Source organism: Cylas formicarius, unplaced genomic scaffold, assembly GCF_029955315.1.
Source record: "Cylas formicarius isolate icCylForm1 unplaced genomic scaffold, icCylForm1.1 PGA_scaffold_7__23_contigs__length_41026272, whole genome shotgun sequence".
Taxonomy (NCBI): Eukaryota; Metazoa; Arthropoda; class Insecta; order Coleoptera; family Brentidae; genus Cylas; species Cylas formicarius.
The window spans coordinates 5509233-5530883 of record NW_026844352.1 but is presented as its reverse complement, the minus strand read 5'-3'; the positions used below and the strand labels follow the sequence as shown (position 1 = coordinate 5530883).

At 34.0% G+C, this 21651-nt stretch overlaps 2 protein-coding genes across 6 annotated transcripts in view; one reads left to right on the top strand and one right to left on the bottom strand.

Moving 5' to 3' along the window:
* Positions 1-21651, bottom strand: part of LOC132705740 (centrosomal protein of 135 kDa) — an 87442-nt gene that overhangs the window by 17342 nt on the left and 48449 nt on the right. The gene's annotated exons all lie outside the window — the stretch shown is intronic.
* LOC132705743 (uncharacterized) lies at positions 574-21586 on the top strand. Of its 2 annotated transcripts, none has more exons than XM_060676594.1 (5): positions 574-934; positions 6189-6353; positions 14115-14308; positions 17330-17661; positions 19226-21586. In XM_060676594.1, exons 1-5 carry the CDS (start codon positions 917-919, stop codon positions 19891-19893), a joined length of 1377 nt encoding a protein of 458 aa, XP_060532577.1. In that variant the 5' UTR covers positions 574-916; the 3' UTR covers positions 19894-21586. The 2 variants fall into 2 exon arrangements, with proteins under 2 accessions (XP_060532577.1, XP_060532578.1); XM_060676595.1 differs by lacking the exon at positions 574-934 and adding an exon at positions 5553-5685.

The window sequence follows — 21651 nt, the reverse complement described above, 5'->3', positions numbered from 1 at the left end:
TTGACAGAATGCCAAATGAACGATTAGCAAAAATTGCAAAAGGAAGGGAAGCCAGACACAACCCGACCTTCTTGACGACCACCTATAAAGATCAGCATCTCAAACACTCCTGGCAAACCCCTGATAAAAACACAGGACCTAGTCCTAACGTAAGAAGAAGAAGAGAAGAAGAAACTTGAAAAAAAAATTCGATAGCGTCATTGTTTTTAAAGGTAGATCACTCAAATCTGTTACTAGCGTTATTAAAAGATGACGCAAAAGACATATGCAACGGAATTTGAATTGGATGCTACAGAGTGTTCAGAATAAAATTGAAAAATGTCGATTTTCTTAAATGACACAGCATATATATTATTAGTTTTTCTGAAAGACCTTACAAAAACATACAACTTTTGAATTTAAAATGATCCAAATATATATGTTTATTTTGCACACCCTGTAGTATTCAATTCTTTAATATACTGACACCACAATAAATTTTAAGAATTTATTTACTCAGTTGTCACGTAAAAATGTACCGTTGTGGCAATAGTCCTAGACATTGAGAAGGGTAAATATTGGAAAAGTTAAAATAAATCGCAAAATATTAAATAAATATATGACACACTTAACAAAAGTTGTAGGTTTTTGTAAGATTTTTCAGAAAAAATAATAATATATAGGGTGTGCCATTTAGGCAAATCAAGATTTTCAATGCCACAACGAACTATGTAAGAAGCGTCTGCCGTGCCAAAAGGGTTGAGAAATTTTGGAAAATCCATCGAGAAAGGCGAGTCCCGACTCGCTTACTCCGACGACCTTGACAGGTACTTTTTGTTCCGCCACACCATTTGCGGCTGAATAAGCAGTTTAGTACCGGCCCGAACCTGGGTGATACGAAGTGAAATATGGTGATAAACTAAGACCACAGAACGCAATGACGTCGACATTAAAGGTACGACACTGCAATTTTATTAACCGAAAACAATTAAAAAGTATGCCCTTTTACATGTATTTTTATCTAAAATTGTACATTTAATTCTAATATTTTTATTGCAAAAAAGCAAATGGCTAACTTTATACTTACCACTGTTACAAGAAATACTTAAAATAACAAAATAAGAATCGAGAATAAAAGAAACCAAATACAATACAAAAAAGAAAAACAAACAAAACATTTAAAAAAAATTCATATGAACATATGTCCTAAACGTCATAACTTTTAAGATACAGGGTGGTAAGGTTTTCAAAAATAAACTATATTTGATGAAATTTTACACGTATGTACCCCAATTTTTTTAAAGTACACCAGTGGCGATCGAACAGAATTTCACATGTCTATTTTGGCAGACATTTTATGGTACGCCACCGATTTCTCTTAAAATAAAAATTACACAATTACAATCTCCAATCATTTCTAATGAAATTAAAAATAAAAACCTCTTCTCTGCATGCAGAGAGAAAACCGTACATCACACACGTGAAATTCCGTACACGCGCCACTGGTGTATTTTTTCAAAATTGTGGTACACTACTGTGGTGCTCTTGATACATGTGGACAAAATTTCATTAGAATATCTAAAGTTATACTACAGATATTAAAAGAATATGTTTTATTTCTGAAAAAATTGCCACCCTGTATCTCAAAAGTTAAGACGTTTAGGATGTATGTTCATGCGAAGTTTTCTTTTTAAAATAGACCCAAAAGACGCCTCCTTAATTATTAAAATTTATTTATATTTAAACTAGTAAAACAATTTAACTTAAAATATCTGCAAGCCAAACATCGTTATTTCAAACAATTGGGCAAAGTGTGATTAATACCAAAACACTAAGATAAAAAAAGTTTCTGGTTCGAAAAATATTAATAACTCCCTTTTTTTTCGATAATTTTAAATTCGTCGCAAATTATTTAAAATCAAATCAATTTAGCAAATGTTTGTTCTAATTCCACCTTATTTTTAAAATAATTAGCATTTTGAATTGTTTTGTTTTTTTTTTAAAGATTTTTGATAGAAAGCTGTAGTGTGTATAAATTATTATTAATACACAAACATAAAATCCAATAAAAACAATAGAGAAATATAGAGATGAGTAAACATTAGGACAGTCTGATGACATTGATTGTTATTGTCAAATATTAATTGTTTGATTATTAACAAATTTTATTTCAAACGCTTCCTCTTCCAAAAACATTCACATTATTTGAGAAAGCGGAATTTGTTTTAATATTAGATTAGCTTTGGGGGTAAAGTTCGCATCTGAATATTCTTAATAATTTTCTGTCACTTCATTACCAAAACCTAAGTAAATTAGATACGATCTTAAAAAAATCTGTTCGTTTTAGTGTAAGTAATAAGTCGGTTCAAATTTATTTCCAAAAAACTTTCTAGTCTAAGGATAGCGTTAACAGGAAAAAAAGGACTTTTCTTACAATTTTTTTTTTAAATACCATGTACAAATTGTTATTTTAAACATTTAAAATCCAAAAGCAAACAATACTTTTGTCCGTCTTAGTGATTTATAAAAAAGCACCAAAAAAGCAAAATCATATTTGATTTTTATCAAATCGTTTTTTCTCTGAATGTATGAAAGGCAAAATTTAATTTCATAAAACTAAAAATTTATCTTTTTTTTTACTTATTGGGATATTTTCTCATAATTTGACAAATTTTCGGAGATTTGTTCGTAAAAATATGTACAAAAAAGTTTACGTATAGTTAATAAAATTAAAAGGAAAAATTAATCGAAGTTTGGAATATACAGGGTGTTCCATTTGATGTTTTCACGAAAATTAATATTTTTCATTTTGATTCACCAAGCATAAACGAGTCCAAGTAAATTCAGGACAAGTACAGGATAAATGACTGTAGCACTTTATAAAATTTTTGGCATAGTAAAATTACAGCCGTCGGAAACGGCTTCACAAATATAGGGTACTAAGCACAGGACATTTTTGACGAAAAAATGGGAATAAATAAGAAAACACTCAGTATAGCCCATAACTAATGCAATAATCATAATAACAGAGTGTTCCATTTAAACAAACGTAAGTTTGGTTCCCTAAATATTTATGAAAATAATTTTAGATTGTTTCTTTGGATTCAGCATTGTTTTAAAACGAATAAAAACATATTATATTGATTGACACCCTGTATAAGTCTATATTGTAAACAAAATTCCTGACAGAGCGTGGCTTTTGCATACCTGGTGGAAATTAGATCCACTCAAGCGTACTAAATTGGGCACAAATACTGTTATTTAGCAAGAATTGTTAAAAATATCCACAACTATTTTTGTCAACTCAAAATCGTTGTGATATGCATTGTACTTGTAGATGTTCTTAATAATTTCGCACCTAACCATATAATTCCGAGGCGAATAAGCGTGTGGCAGTTCATCTGCATTTGTGTTAACGTTTCTAAATGTTAGTTTAAGTTGTAAAATCTTAAAAAAATAACTTTGGTTTAACTACTTAAAACTCGATCAACTCAACAATAACAATTTTACTTTTTTTAATGAGCAATATAAATATCGTTTTTATAAAGTTTTCAGGTTTACGTTGATTTATGTTTACGACTTCTCTAAATATACGGAGGAGTATAAAGTTTGCAAATAATATGAGATAAGTGTCTAGTTCAAGTGGCAACGCTGCAAGTTTTTAAAAAAATGCGATTTATTAAAAACCGACCATTCAAATTTACGAAAAAAAAATAGTGAAAGTCCAAAATTAAACGTATATTAAAATAAGTTTTGTAACACTTCCAGGTCATCATTAATAATCTATTATTGGTTTTTGGTTAAAATGCGGTGGCGGCTAAAGACTGATTCGCACTTGGCCCCCCAGCAGGCAAAAGTAGGTCAGCCATTACGTAAAGTGCTCGCGTAATTCGAATGACCGACCGATCGTCGAAATGAATGGCATTTTAATTCGGTTTACTACAGACTTGAAAGTTACATCACAGTTGCATATTAGACGTAATTTTTTGGGCGGACCTTCCAAGTCGTGAGTTATACATTGTAATTGTTCTCAAAATTCGGCGGGTTTCATAAACCGCGATGTTAAAAGTATATTATGCAACAAGTGCGGTAAACGGCATTTGACTCACTAGTTTATTTGACACGAGCGGAGCGCAGCGGAGCGAATTTTTAATAAACGAGTGAGTTAAAAAGTTTACCGAACGTGTTGCATACTATGCTTTTTCTACGACCGTTAGTTTTTGGGTACATTTTCGCAAAAGAACACGAATACATTCACTGATATGACCGTCAGAATTAACAAACGTCAAAATTCAAAATATCTCCGAAAACATCCGATTGCTCCCAAATCATGGGAAACGAAACTGACGTGGTAAAGTGACGCTTCCCGCACGCTAGATCGATGGGTAACTAGGTATTTTACCGATGGGAGTAGAAAAAATATTTTTAACGCAGCTATGTATTTTTTTTTTCAAAGAAACTTCCACATATATATATATATATATATATATATATATATATATATATATATATATACACAAAACGGTAGTCGTGACCGGCTAGTTGAACAACAAATTTTAGTTAATTGGGGTATCGGTCCTGATGAGGGCTCAAATAAAAGGCTTTTGTGCTACACCAAGCTTTCGAAAATGTTTATTTTCTTCTTCAGGGGCTACAATATGAAAGCGGCTCTTAGTTATTTAATACTAAAGTCTTATAGTTAAAGTACTTACTGCTACAGTGCCATTATAGGCCAACACCAAACTCATCCGGATAACAGAAAGAATCAAATACGACCGTTAATTATTATAACCGAGGGCAGCCATCTAGACGAAATTGTTATTACATTTTATTTAAACGAATTTTACTTCAAACGCAAAACGCAAATGATGGAAAGGTTTTATTAGTGGTGGTCATACTAATAAAACCTTTCCATCATTTGCGTTTTGCGTTTGAAGTAAAATTCGTTTAAATAAAATGTAATAACAATTTCGTCTAGATGGCTGCCCTCGGTTATAATAATTAACGGTCGTATTTGATTCTTTCTGTTATCCGGATGAGTTTGGTGTTGGCCTATAATGGCACTGTAGCAGTAAGTACTTTAACTATAAGACTTTAGTATTAAATAACTAAGAGCCGCTTTCATATTGTAGCCCCTGAAGAAGAAAATAAACATTTTCGAAAGCTTGGTGTAGCACAAAAGCCTTTTATTTGAGCCCTCATCAGGACCGATACCCCAATTAACTAAAATTTGTTATATATATATATATATATATATATATATATATATATATATATATATATATATATATATATATATATATATATATATGTTGTTTTATTTCAGAATGTTCAGAATTTCAGAAGTTCAGTAAGTTACATTACAACATTCTGAAATAAAACAACAATGAAAGATACAACATAGGAATATATTAATATAAAATTATAATATATAAAAATAATTTAAAATAAATAAAAGAAAAAATTATAAATTAACAAAAACACTCTGTATATCCTCTGAACCTTGCACCAAAACAATCGTGCATCGTACGATGTTTTTACAGTAACGTCGACGCGAGCAAACCTCGCGTATCGGTATTATTGTTATTATTATTTTTTTAATCTTCTCTTATATATATTTTAACTGTTTCGTTAAAGTTGTGTGTATTATGTGTGTGAGTGCCGTATACAAATCATTTTTTGTTGGACTTTTATCTTTTATCAAGGGTATGACTTTTTTATTCTCATAGTTGAAAAAAACCAAAACAATAATATTTCTAGGCACTATGACAAAACCAAACGCTTTTAAAGTATAAACTTCCATATGACGCTACCTCTTCAATTTTAAGATTTGTGTTTGTCTCTTTTTGGTAAGGTTCTTTGTAATTCCGTTGTGTATATGTAAAAAAAAAGAACTGTACTATAACATAATTTTAGACTGTACCCCTTTCTGAAGAAGGTCATAGAAGACCGAAACGTCAATATATGGACAAAAAATTTTAATCGCTTTTAATACAAAGACCTATAACCCAAGAACCAAAAGCTAAACATATATATATATATATATATATATATATATATATATATATATATATATATATATATATATATATATATATATATATATATATATATATATATATATATATATATATATATATATATATATATAATAGCTCCTACTTTTCAAATTATTTCGGATAATCGGGACTGTACTATGTTTGTTTCAGCTATGGATATTACTTAAGGCGGTTTGGTTCGCACGGATGGTGTCGGAGGCGGCAGTCATGCCACCGCCCTGGGCCAACCCCAAACTAAACCCGTGCGCATCTGAACCTCACGGATGGCAGTTGCTATTCTGGCTCCCGGATGGAAAGTGCTACAAAATTTTCAAGGTAATTCACCCACCCACATCAACATCAACGCCGCCTATTATTTTAGTTTAGCTTAAGTGATTGGTTAGTGATACGAGTTATTTCGGAAACTAGGAGTAAACCTATTCGAAGGTGGAATTTAGACGTAAATGTGGACTCAGTACCTTAGAATGCGGCTTTGACTTGAATTTATTCACAGTTGCTGCGAGACGAGAGAAAAAAAGAATTCTACGAGAGACACTTGAACAATTTCCGACCTAACAATCATACCAAACATTGTTTCTCGAAAATCCAGCGTTTTTCTAGGCAAAATAGTTGTTCGCGTAGGTCTAAAATGGTTGAAACTTTGGCGAGTAAATATCAAGAGGTGCACAACAACCACCACTAGCTTTTAGTGAGATCGGAAACTTTTCAAGCGACCCTTGTATAGTTAAAAATTTACCGCAAAGAAGAAACTAAAAGAATTACGGAAAACAAGGGGCGCAATTGAGATGCCTGGGGTACCCCGAAGATATTTAAAAAAACTAAAGATATATGATTACCTATCAAAATAAATTAAAAGCTGTGGGTGTGTTTATACAAATGGGCAGATAATAAACATGTATATTGAAGTAAGAATAATATAAAAACAGATAAAAAAGATAAAAAACAATATATAAGGTGGCACTTTTTGATTTATTCTGCAAAAGTAAATCAAATTGTTGTTATTGATCGTCACTTCAAAACACCCGATAGGACAGTTGAGGTGGGTAATTTTACATACCCTCTGTTTCTCGTCATCTTTTAGAAATGATAGGTTACGGGTTATTACTATTAAATAATATTTGCGCAAACTTCTTCGATTTTAGCAAAAATAGGTATCAATGTTTTTTTTTATTCCTCTTTACTATTAGCTAAATTTACACATACTGTTACATTTAAAAAACGTATTCTAGAGTTTAATGTCAAAAGCGTTTACCTCTATACATCTATCTACTGCCTTTTATATTTCGGGATTTTCTTAAACTAGTCCTGCCATCTAGCGACTTATAGGGAAGTTTGACATTTTGAGGTTAGGTTAAAAATGGAACTTAATCGGTAGCATTTTCGCGCAATAAATTTTTACAACTTTAGGTGTGGACTAGCTCGACTAATTCGACATTTGGATTTAAAGCACCATGTTCGTAGTTTTCTTATGCAGTGCGGAAACTGATTTTGCAGGATTGTTATATGACTTACCATGAGATTGGTCATTAGTGGGAGCAGCATACCTACAATTTTGCATGAACATTTGGCCGCTAAAAAAATTGTTCGCGTTGGATTCCACACAATTTGACGTCAGCTCAAAAAAAGGCTATGATATTGTGACAGCTGATGAATCATGGATCTATGCATATGAACCTGAAAGTAAGCAGCAGTCGACTGTGTGGGTATTTCAGAATGAGACAAAGCCCACAAAAATTGTTTGTGCGCGAAGCACCTCGAAACAAATGGTAGCCTGTTTTTTTCAAGAAAACTATCCACGTTGCAACTGTTTCTTTGGTGAAAGGTAAAACAGTCAATTCTGAATGGTTCGGAGAAATTAGAAAAACCAACCGTCGAAGACGAATCACTTTCCACGACGACAATGCTAGCAAACAAAGAACTGTTTTGTGCATTAAAACCGTTGAGTTGATGAGCCATCCGCCATATAGTCCGGATTTAGCACCTAACAACTTCTTTTTATTCCCAGACATTAAGAATAAATTACGTGGGCAACGATTTTTGACACCAGAAGAAGCAATTGATGCGTTTAAAAGGCATGTTTTGGAGGTGCCCGAATCGATGTGGGAAAAGTGCTTTTATCTAATGCAAAAGTGTATTGACCATCAGGGTGAATATTTTGAGAAGCAAAGTCATATTTGTTGGTAGCTCTTTTATTCATCATCATCACACTGCCTATCCACTTAATGGATGTTGGCGACCACACGCTGAAATTGGTCTCTATCTCTTGCCGCGTTGACAAGTTCCCCAATTGTTTTTAGACCTGTCCATTGTCTAATGTTCCTTGCCCATGACATCTGTTTCCTTCCTATTCCTCTCTTGCCATCTATTTTACCCTCTAATATGAGTTGAAACAGCTGATACCTATCATGTCTAAAAATGTGTCCGAGGTAGGCCGTTTTCCTGCGTTTTACGGCTGTAAGTAGTTCTCTGTTCTTATGAACTCTTCTTAGTACTTCGTCGTTAGTTACTCTGTCCGTCCACGGGACTCTCAGAAGACGTCGGTAGGTCCACATTTCGAAGGCTTCCACTCTGTTGTTCATTTTTGCATTCACAGTCCATGCCTCCACTCCGTACAAAAGTACCGACCAAACATAGCATTTTGCATATCGGACTCGAAGAGACAGGTGCAGGTCTCCATTTCTAAGGATTTTTTCATATCTCATGAATGCCGCACGTGCCATCTCTGTTCTGCACCTAATCTCTTTTTCCGAGTTCCATCCTGCATGCAGCCAACATCCTCAGTATTTGAACTGTGTTACTCGTTCTATATTTCGGTTTTCTATCTGAATTGTGGCATCTGTATACATTGGTTTTTTCCTACTGATTATCATAAATTTGGTTTTGTCGGCGTTAATGTTTATCCCGTATTCGTTGCTGCTGCCACATAACCTAGTACACATTCTCTGTAGTTCCTCAACATCATTGGCAATGAGGACAGTGTCATCCGCATATCGGATATTCGAAATTGGTATTCCGTTCACTTTCACTCCCAACTCTTGTTCTTCAAAAGCTTCGTTGAATATCGCTTCGGAGTATAAATTAAAAAGCAATGGAGACAGGACGCATCCCTGTCTAACTCCTCTCCGGATATCAATATCTTCAGTAATAATGTTTTGTATGGTAATATTAGCTGTTTGACCCCAGTACAATCTCTCGATACACCTTATGTCCTTGTCGTCGACGTCGGTTTTTCTCAAAATCTGCATGAGTTTTGAATGCTGTACACGATCGAAAGCTTTTTCATAGTCGACGAAACATAGAAATATGTCCTTATTAACATCTAGACAGTTTTGTATTAAGACTTGGAGTTCGAAAAGCGCCTCTTTTATTACAAATCCCGAAATATAAAAGGTAGCCCCCGTATGTGTGCATCCATATAGATCTTAGCCTCAACTTCGGTGAGATTTATAAATAAATAAATATAACTTTTACCCAGCACTTTATTTTAGCAGATAAATTAAAATGAAATTTTTGTAAAAATTCCACATTTTTTATTCGCAACCCCTGGCGGCCATTCTGGGAACTTGAATTCTTTGGTAATATTCAAGTCAATAATTCTCAAGATATGGCCGACGGTTGGTAGTTATTTTCTTGAATTTCCACTTTTGCACGGAAGCATTTAATTCGAAAAGCAATTAGCAATTTTACGTATCGCCTTTCATACTCAGTCGGTTATGTAATTTTATATGAAAATATATGCGGTATTCGTACTTAGAATAAATCGCTGAATGCAAATGGGAAGTTTTTACTCAATTCAAGGTCAAGCGTGAAAGTACCAATAACATTACATAATTGTTACGGCACACATTATATACAGGATGACCTAAGAATTGTTATACAGTGTGCCCAAGAAAAGGATCCTAAGTATGGGTGGGAAACTCGGGACCTATAATAAAATTAAGAAAAATTTGCGTCCTTTGTAGATTATTAACACATTTTGTCTATTCTATTTTTCGTCTATGATTTTTTTTTTGTCACATCCAGGAAATATTTTTGCACATCCATTTAGAAATTTTATCATTATCTCCACTAATTGACATAAAACCGTAGAAATCGTTAATTTATGTGTAAAGGAAACATCTTATATATGACTTCCAAAGTTAACACAAGCGGGACATAAATTTATATCACTTTTTCAAGTAAATCCAAAATAGGAAAAAAAAATATTTTGGATTTGTATTGCTATTTTTGTTAAGTCTATAGTATGTAGATTACATCGCAGAAAACATACATTGAAAATACTATACTTATTATGCTTCATTTTTTAAAAATATTTACTGGTGCGTGAATGCACCACTGGTTTTATCTGTGGAACAAAACTGTCATTGCAAGTCTAGACAAATAGAATAAACATCCAACAATTAGCGTGTTCTTTAGTATTAGTTTGTGCCTTGTGCAGTGAACGTTACAGTTCGTAAAATGTGGCATTTCTGAAGTATATGACTCAAAATGAATTAGAGGCGGCTATAGAGGCGATCGTGATGGATGAGGACAATAACAATGAAAGTCATAAGTATTATTTGGATTTACGTATTCTTATGTATTGTAGCATTCCATTCCTTGTAAATTTAGACTAAAAAAAACGTAAAAAAATATTTACAGAACATATTGACGCGGACCATATTCCACCCGATGTGGATACCTTGACTGACGAAGAAGTTATGGACGATAACATAAATCTACAAGAGTTTGAGGAACCAACTGATATAGTCGGAACTTTCGAATTACATATACCGAATGATACAGCTGTCCTTCAACAGTCCTATAATTCATCAACTACTGAACCTGAATGTTCCATCAGATGATGGAACCCTAGAATTCAAAAGAAGACCTATGTTTTCTGAAAACGACAGGCTTGCTTCTACTGTCAAATGGAAGAAAGGTCAGATTGAGTACACTCACACACCTATATCCAATGAATTTAGATCATGTGAGGAACTAAAATAAAGGCTTTATGGAAAAACTTCGCTTGAAATATTTTTTATGCTTTTTGATGACGAAGTGATTGATTTGATTTTAAAACTTACATAGCTTTGCGACTTTTAAAAACTGATAAAACAATTACGCAAAGAAATCTTGCACCTGCCATAGATGGAGTGCGTTATGATAATCAAGGTCACCTCATGATTGTTCATGCTAATAAAGCCCGGGAGATGTAGAATCTGTTTACGTTTGTAATAAGTGTAATATACTTCATGCTTTGTAAAACATCACCAAAAATGAAACCGGGTGTTACCAGTGGTGCGCTCACGCACCATAAAATATTATGCGTTTTTTTTTATGAAATCAGGTTCTATTTGGAAAAAATCTACTTTTAGTTGTTTTCTGTCGAATTTGAACTTAATTTTGTATATTTATGTATAAATTATATGTTACATCTTATGCGCCCCAAAACATTATTTAATGTTTTTTCCCATTGGTTCGTTTACGGACCAGTACTTTTTTGTATGTTTCGAGTTTTTATTTTTTTTTTTGACATATGTAATGTATTCTTAAGTGCAACAAATAAATAATTTCAGAGCAAAAAATTATTTTCTTATTTTTTTTTTATCGATTTTTTTAACTTGAAGAGGTATACGAAAACTAATACTTTAAATCAAAAATTTCGTACTGGATAAGAAGAAACAGTCCCTTTGAACCATGGCCTCCCGGGTCACCCTCAACCTGTATGACAGTGCAAAACCTCAAATCTGTATTTATTTAGATAGCCAAACTGTACAGGGTGATCATTTATAACGTTCCCACCCAAGAATGGTAAGGTACTTGCAAGATATATTTTTATCAGCCACAGATGAGTTATTTATTTTTTTAATAGTATATATATAATAAAATACCCAAAACATTCTGCACATTTCAAACATAAAGCGGCATTCAAAAATAAAATATCTGTCAAGAATTAATAATCTTTATTTATAAAATTCCTTATTCTGAAAGAGTTTTAATTTTGGAAACGCTTGTTTATTGGCTCACTATGTGTAATTTCATCGAATCTAGGAAAAACGATTTGTTAACAGTCAGAAAATCCATTTATTTTAATTGTTTTTTTTTTGTTATTTTAGTTATTTAGTTTCGGGCAGTGTCACACAGAGTAAATCAAAATATTCTTTTTCGTCGTAGCTTCAAAAACTCCACATGATTTATCATATCGGCGGTATGATAAATCGGAAAAATAGCGTAGTATTTGTTAGAGAATATTTAGATCAAATGTATAAATGGCCACCCAACAGTCCTCACCTGACGCCGATGGATGCATTTTTATGGGGAAATCTAAAAAATCGTGTAAACGCAAATACCATCGAAAACAGAGAACATCTAAAACACCTGATTAGAACGGAAATTCAAATTCAAAAAAATGATGTGATAACAGTAACAAGTGTGCATAATAATTCTTCATGCTGGGTCCAAAAATGGTTGGGTGGAAAATGCCTGAATGCCCGAAAACGTTAAAGATTCAAGTGTGAATTACGATGAAAACATGGCGACGGAAATATTTGAGGGCTGGTTTGAAAATACCAAGAAAATAACAAGACTATAGACAAATACTGTTACGCTGTTGGATAATACCTCGTATCATTCAACCCAAATGAGAAAAAATCCAAATATTTCTTCAAATAAGGAAGAAATTAAAGAGGAAAATAATTTATATTTTGAGGATAGCTACACGGAAAAACAACCTCTGGAAAATGATTCATAGCACAACAAAACGGACATTAAATCATGAGATTGCCCACGTATCGTGGTATATTTAACCCGATTGAGATGATTTGGTCTTACTTGAATGCGCATATAAGAAGAAATAACACTGCACCACAATTTAGTGATAGGACTATAAACGTAATTAGGCAAGAGGTAGCTAAAATATCAGTACAAAGCTTTATTATATTATTATTATATTTAATATTTTGTATATTAATAATGATACTATGTAGAAATGTAATGAAATTTCTTATATCCCTCTTGTTAGTGTAGGTGGATAAATTCCTAAGACGGTCCTGGAATGGTTACGGGTAAGGATCTGCTCGGCAGTTTTGGAGTAATAAACAGTAGGCAAAGATAATCACGAGGTCGGTTTTAAACGCACTATATTTCTGGTCGAAGTATAGATACATATTATATTATACCTACCTAAATTATAAGTTCTAGAACATTTTTTAATATTGCGTTTAAGTTAACTATTGAATTTAGGGATAGGATACAGGTGTTTGGATATAATTAGGAATTAGGATATAATACTATACGAAATGTTCTCTTCTTTCTGGATAGGCTGGACGTTACAGATTCGATAAACATTCTTTTTACTGGAACATGCAATCGTAGTTCCCTTGGAGAAAATTTAGCTGATTGAAAAAAAGTTTCTAAAATTCGTTGTTTTTCTCTTTGCAAATATATGAAAAAGGAGCATAATTTTGCTAAATCTGTAACTGGTAACTGTCACTGTCAGTTAGAAAGAAACATTTTGTTTTTTGGTGTCGACCTATTTTTCCTCTAGAATTCTAGAATATTATTTATTTATATCTCAAAAACTATTGGACTTGGAGATAGCATATATTATACAAGAAATGTGCAGAATTTTTAGGGGATGTTATTAAGAGTATAATATACAGAGTATCCAATAAAAATTGAACTTTTACTTTATGAAAATCCATTTAACAAAATAAATAAGAACTAAAAGTTCAGATTTTCAAGAAATTCGTGAAAATCTGAACTTTGAGTTCTTATTTATTTATTATTATTATTCATTTCCATAAAAAAATATATAACTTTTATCTGTGGGGGATTTCTGCAACACCGTATACATATAAAAATATATCTTGCAAATAGCTTACTGTTTTTTGAACAACTTTTGAATTTGATGTTTTTTCCCATACGCTGTATAAAAATTTTAAAATTATAAATGATCGCCCGGTACATAAATTTAAGCAGGAATATTGATAACGAAAACGGTAGGAAAAAAAGCTTCGCTCTAAAATCGGATATTTTAAAAACTGTATGGTTGCAAAAAAACAACCTCTGCACCTAACACCTTGTAAATTTCAGATGGGTTACCCGTGCCCGGACGGAATGGAACTTAGTCCTCTCCCCACCAAATCGGGTAAACTGCTCGCGGAATGCCGTTGCCCACCCAAAACCGCTCAAACTCGCGATGGCGACGAATGTTACCAACTGTTCACCCGAGGTCCCTGCCAAGAAGGGTATTATTTTGCACCGGAGATCGCCCTCAAAACCAACACGTATGAAATCTATAATTTTAGAGTATGGTCTGTTCATAGATATAATAAAGTGACCAATTGCTTTTGAATGGGTGGTTATTAACATACAATGCAACAAGATTATTACCTAAAGTTTCGGAATTTAAATTCAGGTAAAATTGTTTAATATTCTTTGGTTTGGTATACTACTTAGTTTAAGTTTATTAGTAATCATTCTTATTTCATGTGTAATACAGCGTGTGTTTAATCGTGTGCGAATTATGCAAAATATGTGCGAGCCTAGTGTATCTCAGGAGATGCTCCCGCCCAAATGTAGAAAACACTATTCTATTGAGTATAAGGAAGTTATAGACAATGTCAATTTGACTCTCATTGAACGTGGTGCCAGCAAACAAGCATCTTTAGAAGAAACGGCCACATTGACGAAAATTCCAACATCAACTGTATGGATAAACGGAATCTTTTAGAATTCTGAAATGGCGACTGGAATATCTAGAAAAAATTAGGATTTACAGAGAACAACTAAGGCCAATTATTTACTTGGATGAAACCTGGTTCGACGCTTATGATACCCCGGAAAAAGGTTGTGTTGACTCAACTGATAAGTGTAAAACAAACGCGCCATCAAAAAGAGGTAAAAGAATAACTATTTTGCATGCTGGCTCTAAAGATGGTTGGATTCCAAATGGACTTTCTCTGTCAGCGAAAAATATTAAAGATTCTTCTCTGGATTACCATGAAGACACCACCGCTGATTTATTTGAAAGTTGGTTTAAAAACAAACTAGTTCCAAACATTCCTCCTAACAGCGTCATTGTAATGGATAATGCAAGTTATCACAGTAGACAGTTGACTAAAACCCCTTCCTCATGTGACACAAAAGCAACAATCCAAAACTACATCTATAATAACGACATTTATTTTCACGAAGATTATACCAAAAAGCAATGAATTGAGGTTCTACAAAGCTTGAACCTACAAAAGGAATACGTCTGTGATAATTATGCAAAAAATCTAGGGCATACAGTTTTAAGGCCATTGAACATGTTTGGCACCAACTGAAATCTCCCATTCGTCGTAACAATGTTTTTCCCCGTGTTAACTCCAATGTCCTCAAACCTATAGAAACCGAAGTTTTTAACATCCCTCCACAAAGTTGGGCAAGTTCTGTTAAACATATAAAAAAAGCAGAACAATCGTATATCCATATTGCAAATAATATAGAACAAATAATAATTAGAACAGGCGATGATAGCGATAGTGATACTGATATATTATGTGAATAATTTTAAGTAATTTAAGTAGGTAATAAAATAATTTGTAATTTTATTTTAGATGTAAACAAAAATACATATATAAATAAATAAATATTGTTTAGTATCTTTCCTAACAAAACCCCAAATAATTAAATTCTAAGCAAAGTACGGACCTGTTCGGCCATATATCATTCTTACAGCTTGCCCGGGTCTTTCCTTAATTTGTATCAGTAAGTCACTTTCTTATATCTATGAACAGACTTTAACATATCTATCCATTCGGGGCCTAATGTTTTAACATATGTTAACAAAAAAAGCAAATCGAAGTTTGATGGTAATACAGATCTACAGTGATGATGATGTTTGAAGGCTTATTGTATATTTTTGGGGCCGTTTTTCCAAAAAACGCCATATTTTTGCTCTCTCACGTTATTTTTTTGTTAAATGTTAATTTATTGATATACATAATTATGACATGAATATGTTCGTCCCATGTTAGGCATGATTTTTATGAAATTAAATGTGATTTGGCAACACTGGCAACAGAGTTGCTGCAGAAGCATCAATCCAGCGTTTGGATGTATTCGTCGTCGTGCTAGTGTTGTCTGTTGTCTTCGTTGTTGCGTATTTCTAGTGTTCTAGAACGTATAAATAACTTTTGTTATATCTGTGGTAGTTATGTCGTAGTAAAGTAAAGGAAAACTATAACTTCTTTTGTGAAAAATGTATACCACGCTTATTTTGGTGTAAAAATTGGCGACCAAGACAAGTGCTGGGCTCCTCATACTATTTGTTCCGTTTGCGTCGAAGCATTAAGAAACTGGCTATTTTTTTTCGTATAATGGTCAAGCATTCAACAGAAACGAAAAAACAAAAGAACTAGAAAACATCATAGCGTCAGAATCAGAGCAATCTAATTCCGACCCAGATTACTCAGATTTCAGAGAATCCGAAGTGTTTAACCAGAGCGAATTAAATGATTTAATTAGAGATTTGCTTCGTCCAAAGAATGCATCCGAATTGTTAGCGTCCACACTTCATAAATATGTGGGAAATCAAACTTATATATTTAATATATTTAAATCGGTGCTGCAATTTTACTATGGCAACAATTTTATACAGTGGTTTTATATAATTTTTTTTTATATATAATTCATCCCACATTTATCTCGAAGTCAGTTCGAAATGAAAAATATTAAATTTTGTAAAAAAATCAAATGGAACGCTCTGTATGACATACTTCCGTTAATTACTCCAATTTTTTTTAGCATTCCTTATCCCTAAACTTACGTGTTTTGTAAGGTATACACATTTTATACAAATTATGAGAAATGCCAGGTTACGGACTACTTAAATTTATTAGATGGTGTATGAAACTGACCCACAACAAAAGAGGACAGGAAACAGAGGATAAGAGAAGCCTTTCAAAGTGTTAATCATGATATGCTAGCCGATACTGTCCAATCGAAGACCGAAGAACAAAATTAGTAAAACTCGATTGCCTTCTTAAAATCAGAATGATCTGTCGAGCTTTATATCTAATTGCTTTCAACAATATAGGAATCAGTCATTCGAGACAATGTTCAGCACCTCCCTTTGCTCCGCCTCCTTCAAGCCAGTTAAGCTCGGATGAATTCCGAAGATTTGCAAATAGTAAACTTAGTGGCATTTTTCCAAATATCTCTTCATTATCTCCTATAGGCTAGTTTCCACAATTTTAGCCTTGACATCAGAATAATTTATCGATCTTTATATCTACCTATGTCTGAAATCTCGACTATTGCAGATCAAAGCGCGCGTGGGGCACTTGCAAACAGATTGCCACCTGCTCAAGTTCGAGCGCCATCCATTGGCCGAAAGACGAAAAGTGTTACCAACGGCTTACTCGAGGACCCTGCCCCAAAGGGCAACTATTGACGGTGGACGCGAACCGAATCCCCGTCTGCGCGTGCACCAAGAAGAAAGAGTTCCGGGATTATCACGCGGAGGACGGGAATTGCTACCAGCACTTCACCAAAGGGCCGTGCAAAGAAAGGGGCCATTTGTTTCTACCGGACCGCACGTGCGGCTGCCACAGTTTCCTGCCTCACTTCTCCGACGGCAATTGTTATGAATTAGGTAACCACAAAATAGTGATTACTCAAATTTTGAGTACAACCATTTTTTTAATGACCTCAAGCAACTTTACTCATACAGTGGTATAGATGATATGGTTCGATTTTTTACAAATTCAGTCAAGCTTCACCATAGATAACTTCTAATATAAAATATATGATGCGACTAACAAACTAACCAAAACTAAAAAATTCTACTTCATGGGAAGAACATAAAGTCCATAGAAATCTTGTCGCAGTTTCGAGATCGGAGTTTTATTGGTTCTTCAGAAAACGCAATTAATCTTTCAACACCATACATACAGCAACGATCTCACTCAGTAACATATAATGGTTTAACTTCTTCATTCATAACCTCAGCAGTTCATTCTCTCGTTTCATAAAATTTATTAAATTAAAATTCTTAACCGGCAAACATAATACAAGGCTCTGCGAATCTCTAGTGTTTTCTCAAGTAAGTTACGGGGATGAAGAGTTAATTAATTGATATGAAAAATAGAATATTTCTTCATTTTGAACGAAACTTCTTGAACAAATTAAAGGAATTTCTGTAACTGTGTGCTAACTGAATAATTTTTGTTTGATATAAATTACAAATTAAAAAGTAGAAATTTGTGGACTTTTTTTTTCTCGTTTCTAGGTTCGGATAAAACTGGATACTTAACTTTTGCAGACTGAGTCTGGCCTGGTTATCAAACTGTTAACTTGTTATTGTTATATTGTTTATAATTAAACTAAAAACCTTCGTTATTATTATTATTATTATTATTATTGAAGTCTCCATGCAAAACAATGCCACAATTAAAAAGGTCCGGTAATGCTTTTTCAAATGCTTCTTGAAATTTAATTTTAAATTACTTAATTTTGATATCAAAAATAGGTACGAAAATATTGTTCAAAGAAACTTCTATATGCCACAAATTCCTCCTAAAACTAGTTTGTGTTCTACTCTGTACCTACTTATATATTGTTTGAGGGGGGCGGAGCTAAATGAACACCGGCTCCGATGACTGATTCCCATATTCACCGCAATAGTTTCTCTGAACTCTGAACCAGAATTAAAACACCTTACCACATTAAAGATATTAAGCGGACCAACACAAAATACACTGCACCACAACCCAACGAGTCTGAAAGGAATCCAACAGTTATACCACCAAAAGTTCTTAAGAAATATAACGCTAACCCCAAATTTACCACTTGTCCAAAGATCTCTCAACATCTACGTTCCTAAAGGACACAATTCTATTTGAAATAGCAAGAGAGAGAGAGAGAGAGGACGAAAAATATCAAATAGACTCAAAGGACATGAAAGAGTCTTGAGACGATGATAATTCTTCTATCAACCAACTTATAAGTAACCAAACAATCTTAACCGCAACTCAGGTCTTTAGCTTTCACCTCCGGCACCCTCAAACAATATATGAGCTGGTATAGAGTAAAATGCTAGCCCGGTTCAGTTAAGCTCTGAATAGATTAACAGGATTATTGGGGAAACGTCGGCACAGTTTTTTGAGGAAGGGCCAGTCAAAAGCCAAGACGACTTTGTGACACGCCATCATTTTTAGGTACCGTAGGGCCATGTAGCAAAGGCGAGATCTTCACGGTCCTCCCGAAAACCAGTACGGGAGGCTGCGTGTGCAAACCTGGAAACATCCGCTACAACGATTCCCCAGCGTGCTATCGACCGTTCACTCGAGGTCCTTGCGCTAAGGACGAGATTCTAATCAACGCCACCACCTGTGTGCCGCAGCCTTGCAAACGGGGCGAGCTACTACATCCCTCCGAAAACGCGTGCTTTAAAATCGGCACTAGAGGTACCTGCCCCAAAGGGCATGTCTTCTCCTACGACTTCGACACCCGGCCCTCAGTAGACGGCGTCTCCTACAACGGCGTATGCGTGTGTCAGCACAAAGACTGTGACGTCGACGAAGAGGCGGAGTTGGTGTGCGACCGGGCCGAAGGTCTCATTCGCTACGGCGTCAGATGTTATAAATTGTATAGTCGAGGTCCGTGCGAGAAAGGGGCGTGGTTAGTTCCGAGACGTCAGGGAAAAGAACTGTTCGACGACGAAGGACAAAGTAGTGACGGTGTATGTGAATGCGTGCCGGGTCACTCGAGACTAGTGAGGAGGATCGACGACGGCCCAGTGAGCGAGTGCGTGTCGCCCGCCTTCCACATAGCAGATTATTTAAACAATAACTATACGGCCGGTGTCGAACTGAATCAAATGTGATAAAACTGCTGTGATATTTTTGCCATTGTAACTGTGTAAGGTGAGAGAGGAGAAACTTTCAAATATTAAATGAAGTAACTTCGTTAAAACACAAATATCGAGTTCACAATCTGTTTACAAACAATTATTTCTTTTTTGGAATTTGTGGAAAAATTAGGAGCTCAACGAAACCGCACGTACGTACACATTCTTCAAACGAAACACTTAGCATTCCATAGTCAAATTAAGATTTGATATATAAGAATGTCAGAACGCGGGCCAGTTTCAGTTAAACTCTGAAGAAACCAACAAGATGATTGCCGAAACGTTAACTAGTTTGACTCAACAAAAACCGACGCAGGAGAAATCCAGAAGATTTGCAAATGGTATTACAGTAACCTATAGCAGTTGCTTTGAAAAATTCACCTTCATACCGTTCATCACTTTTGAAAACTCACCATTCCCACAAAAACAAACCAAACATTTTTATAGTAGCCCGACATTTTGTTAATCTACATCTAATAAAATTTCTACTTTTTAATTGACTAGTCAAAAACTATTTTAAATAACACCATACAATTATAGAGTGTTATCATTCATTATTTAATAATAATATGTATTTTATATTAAATTATTATGCGTTTGCGATGTCCAATTTACCAATATCCGAATACGGTACTTAGCGATTCGGGCAATCCCAATAATTTCGTTCCTAGAACGACGCGATGGCGACGTAACGCACAATATAAATAAATAATTTTTAATTTAATAGTATTTCATTTAATAGTATTAATAGTATTATTTCGGTCAACTGACACAAAAAAAAATTGACCCGTCAATTCTGCATGTCATGGTGGATACCCCTAGATCGTATGGAGTAGTTAAAAGGCCCTTAGAATGGATTTAATCTTCTCAACAATACGTAAGTATAAAAAATGTTGACAATCAAAATTACATACGAAATTTTAACTCAAACACCGTGAAAATTTTGGGATTGCCCAAGCTTCTATGAACCGTGTGTTTTGCAAAGTTCGCAGATCACTTGACATATAGCTTGTGTCTCAATTCCTCAAAATCGGTTGGTTTGAGATTTTATCACCCCCAAAAAACATACACAATACCAGAAATTATGATCACCGAAAAAACTAAGTTTCTAAACTTCAAATGCCACTGCCATCGTCTAGTCTCAAAAATACATTCAGAAGCAATCCAAATTTACCAATCTAATCAAGAGACAGCTGCAAGCTTTGTTTTAAAAAATTCAAAATTTTGAGCCTACCATGTCTGTATATCTTAGACATATGTCTGTATCTGTTCAAAAATAAAAACAAATTCTTGAGAAACTCAAACTTACGTAAATTTAAAATTTCTGTAAATATCAGCATTTTATCGGAATCGCCAAAAAATAGAGTAATTTTCAACAAGCTACCTACAGAAATTAAAAAATGTGAATTGGAGAAACTAAGCCAAAACTACAGAATCACTTAGTTGAAAAATGTTTTTACAAAGTTGGTTTACACCGGACTTTGTTAGATGACACTTCTTACACAAACTGTAAATTTGTCTTATGGAAATAAACTGAATGGAACTGACAACTGAGGCGGTGCTCAATACTTGGCAACATTGCAACGTCTACCTCTGTTGTATGTATATCTATGGTTAAAAACTGCCGGTGTTAAATTTTCACAAAAAAAAATTGACAAAGGAAGAAGAAATAAACAAACCATAGTTTCCACTGCAATCTGAAAAAAACTGTTGAGGCAGACACTTAGTACGGCA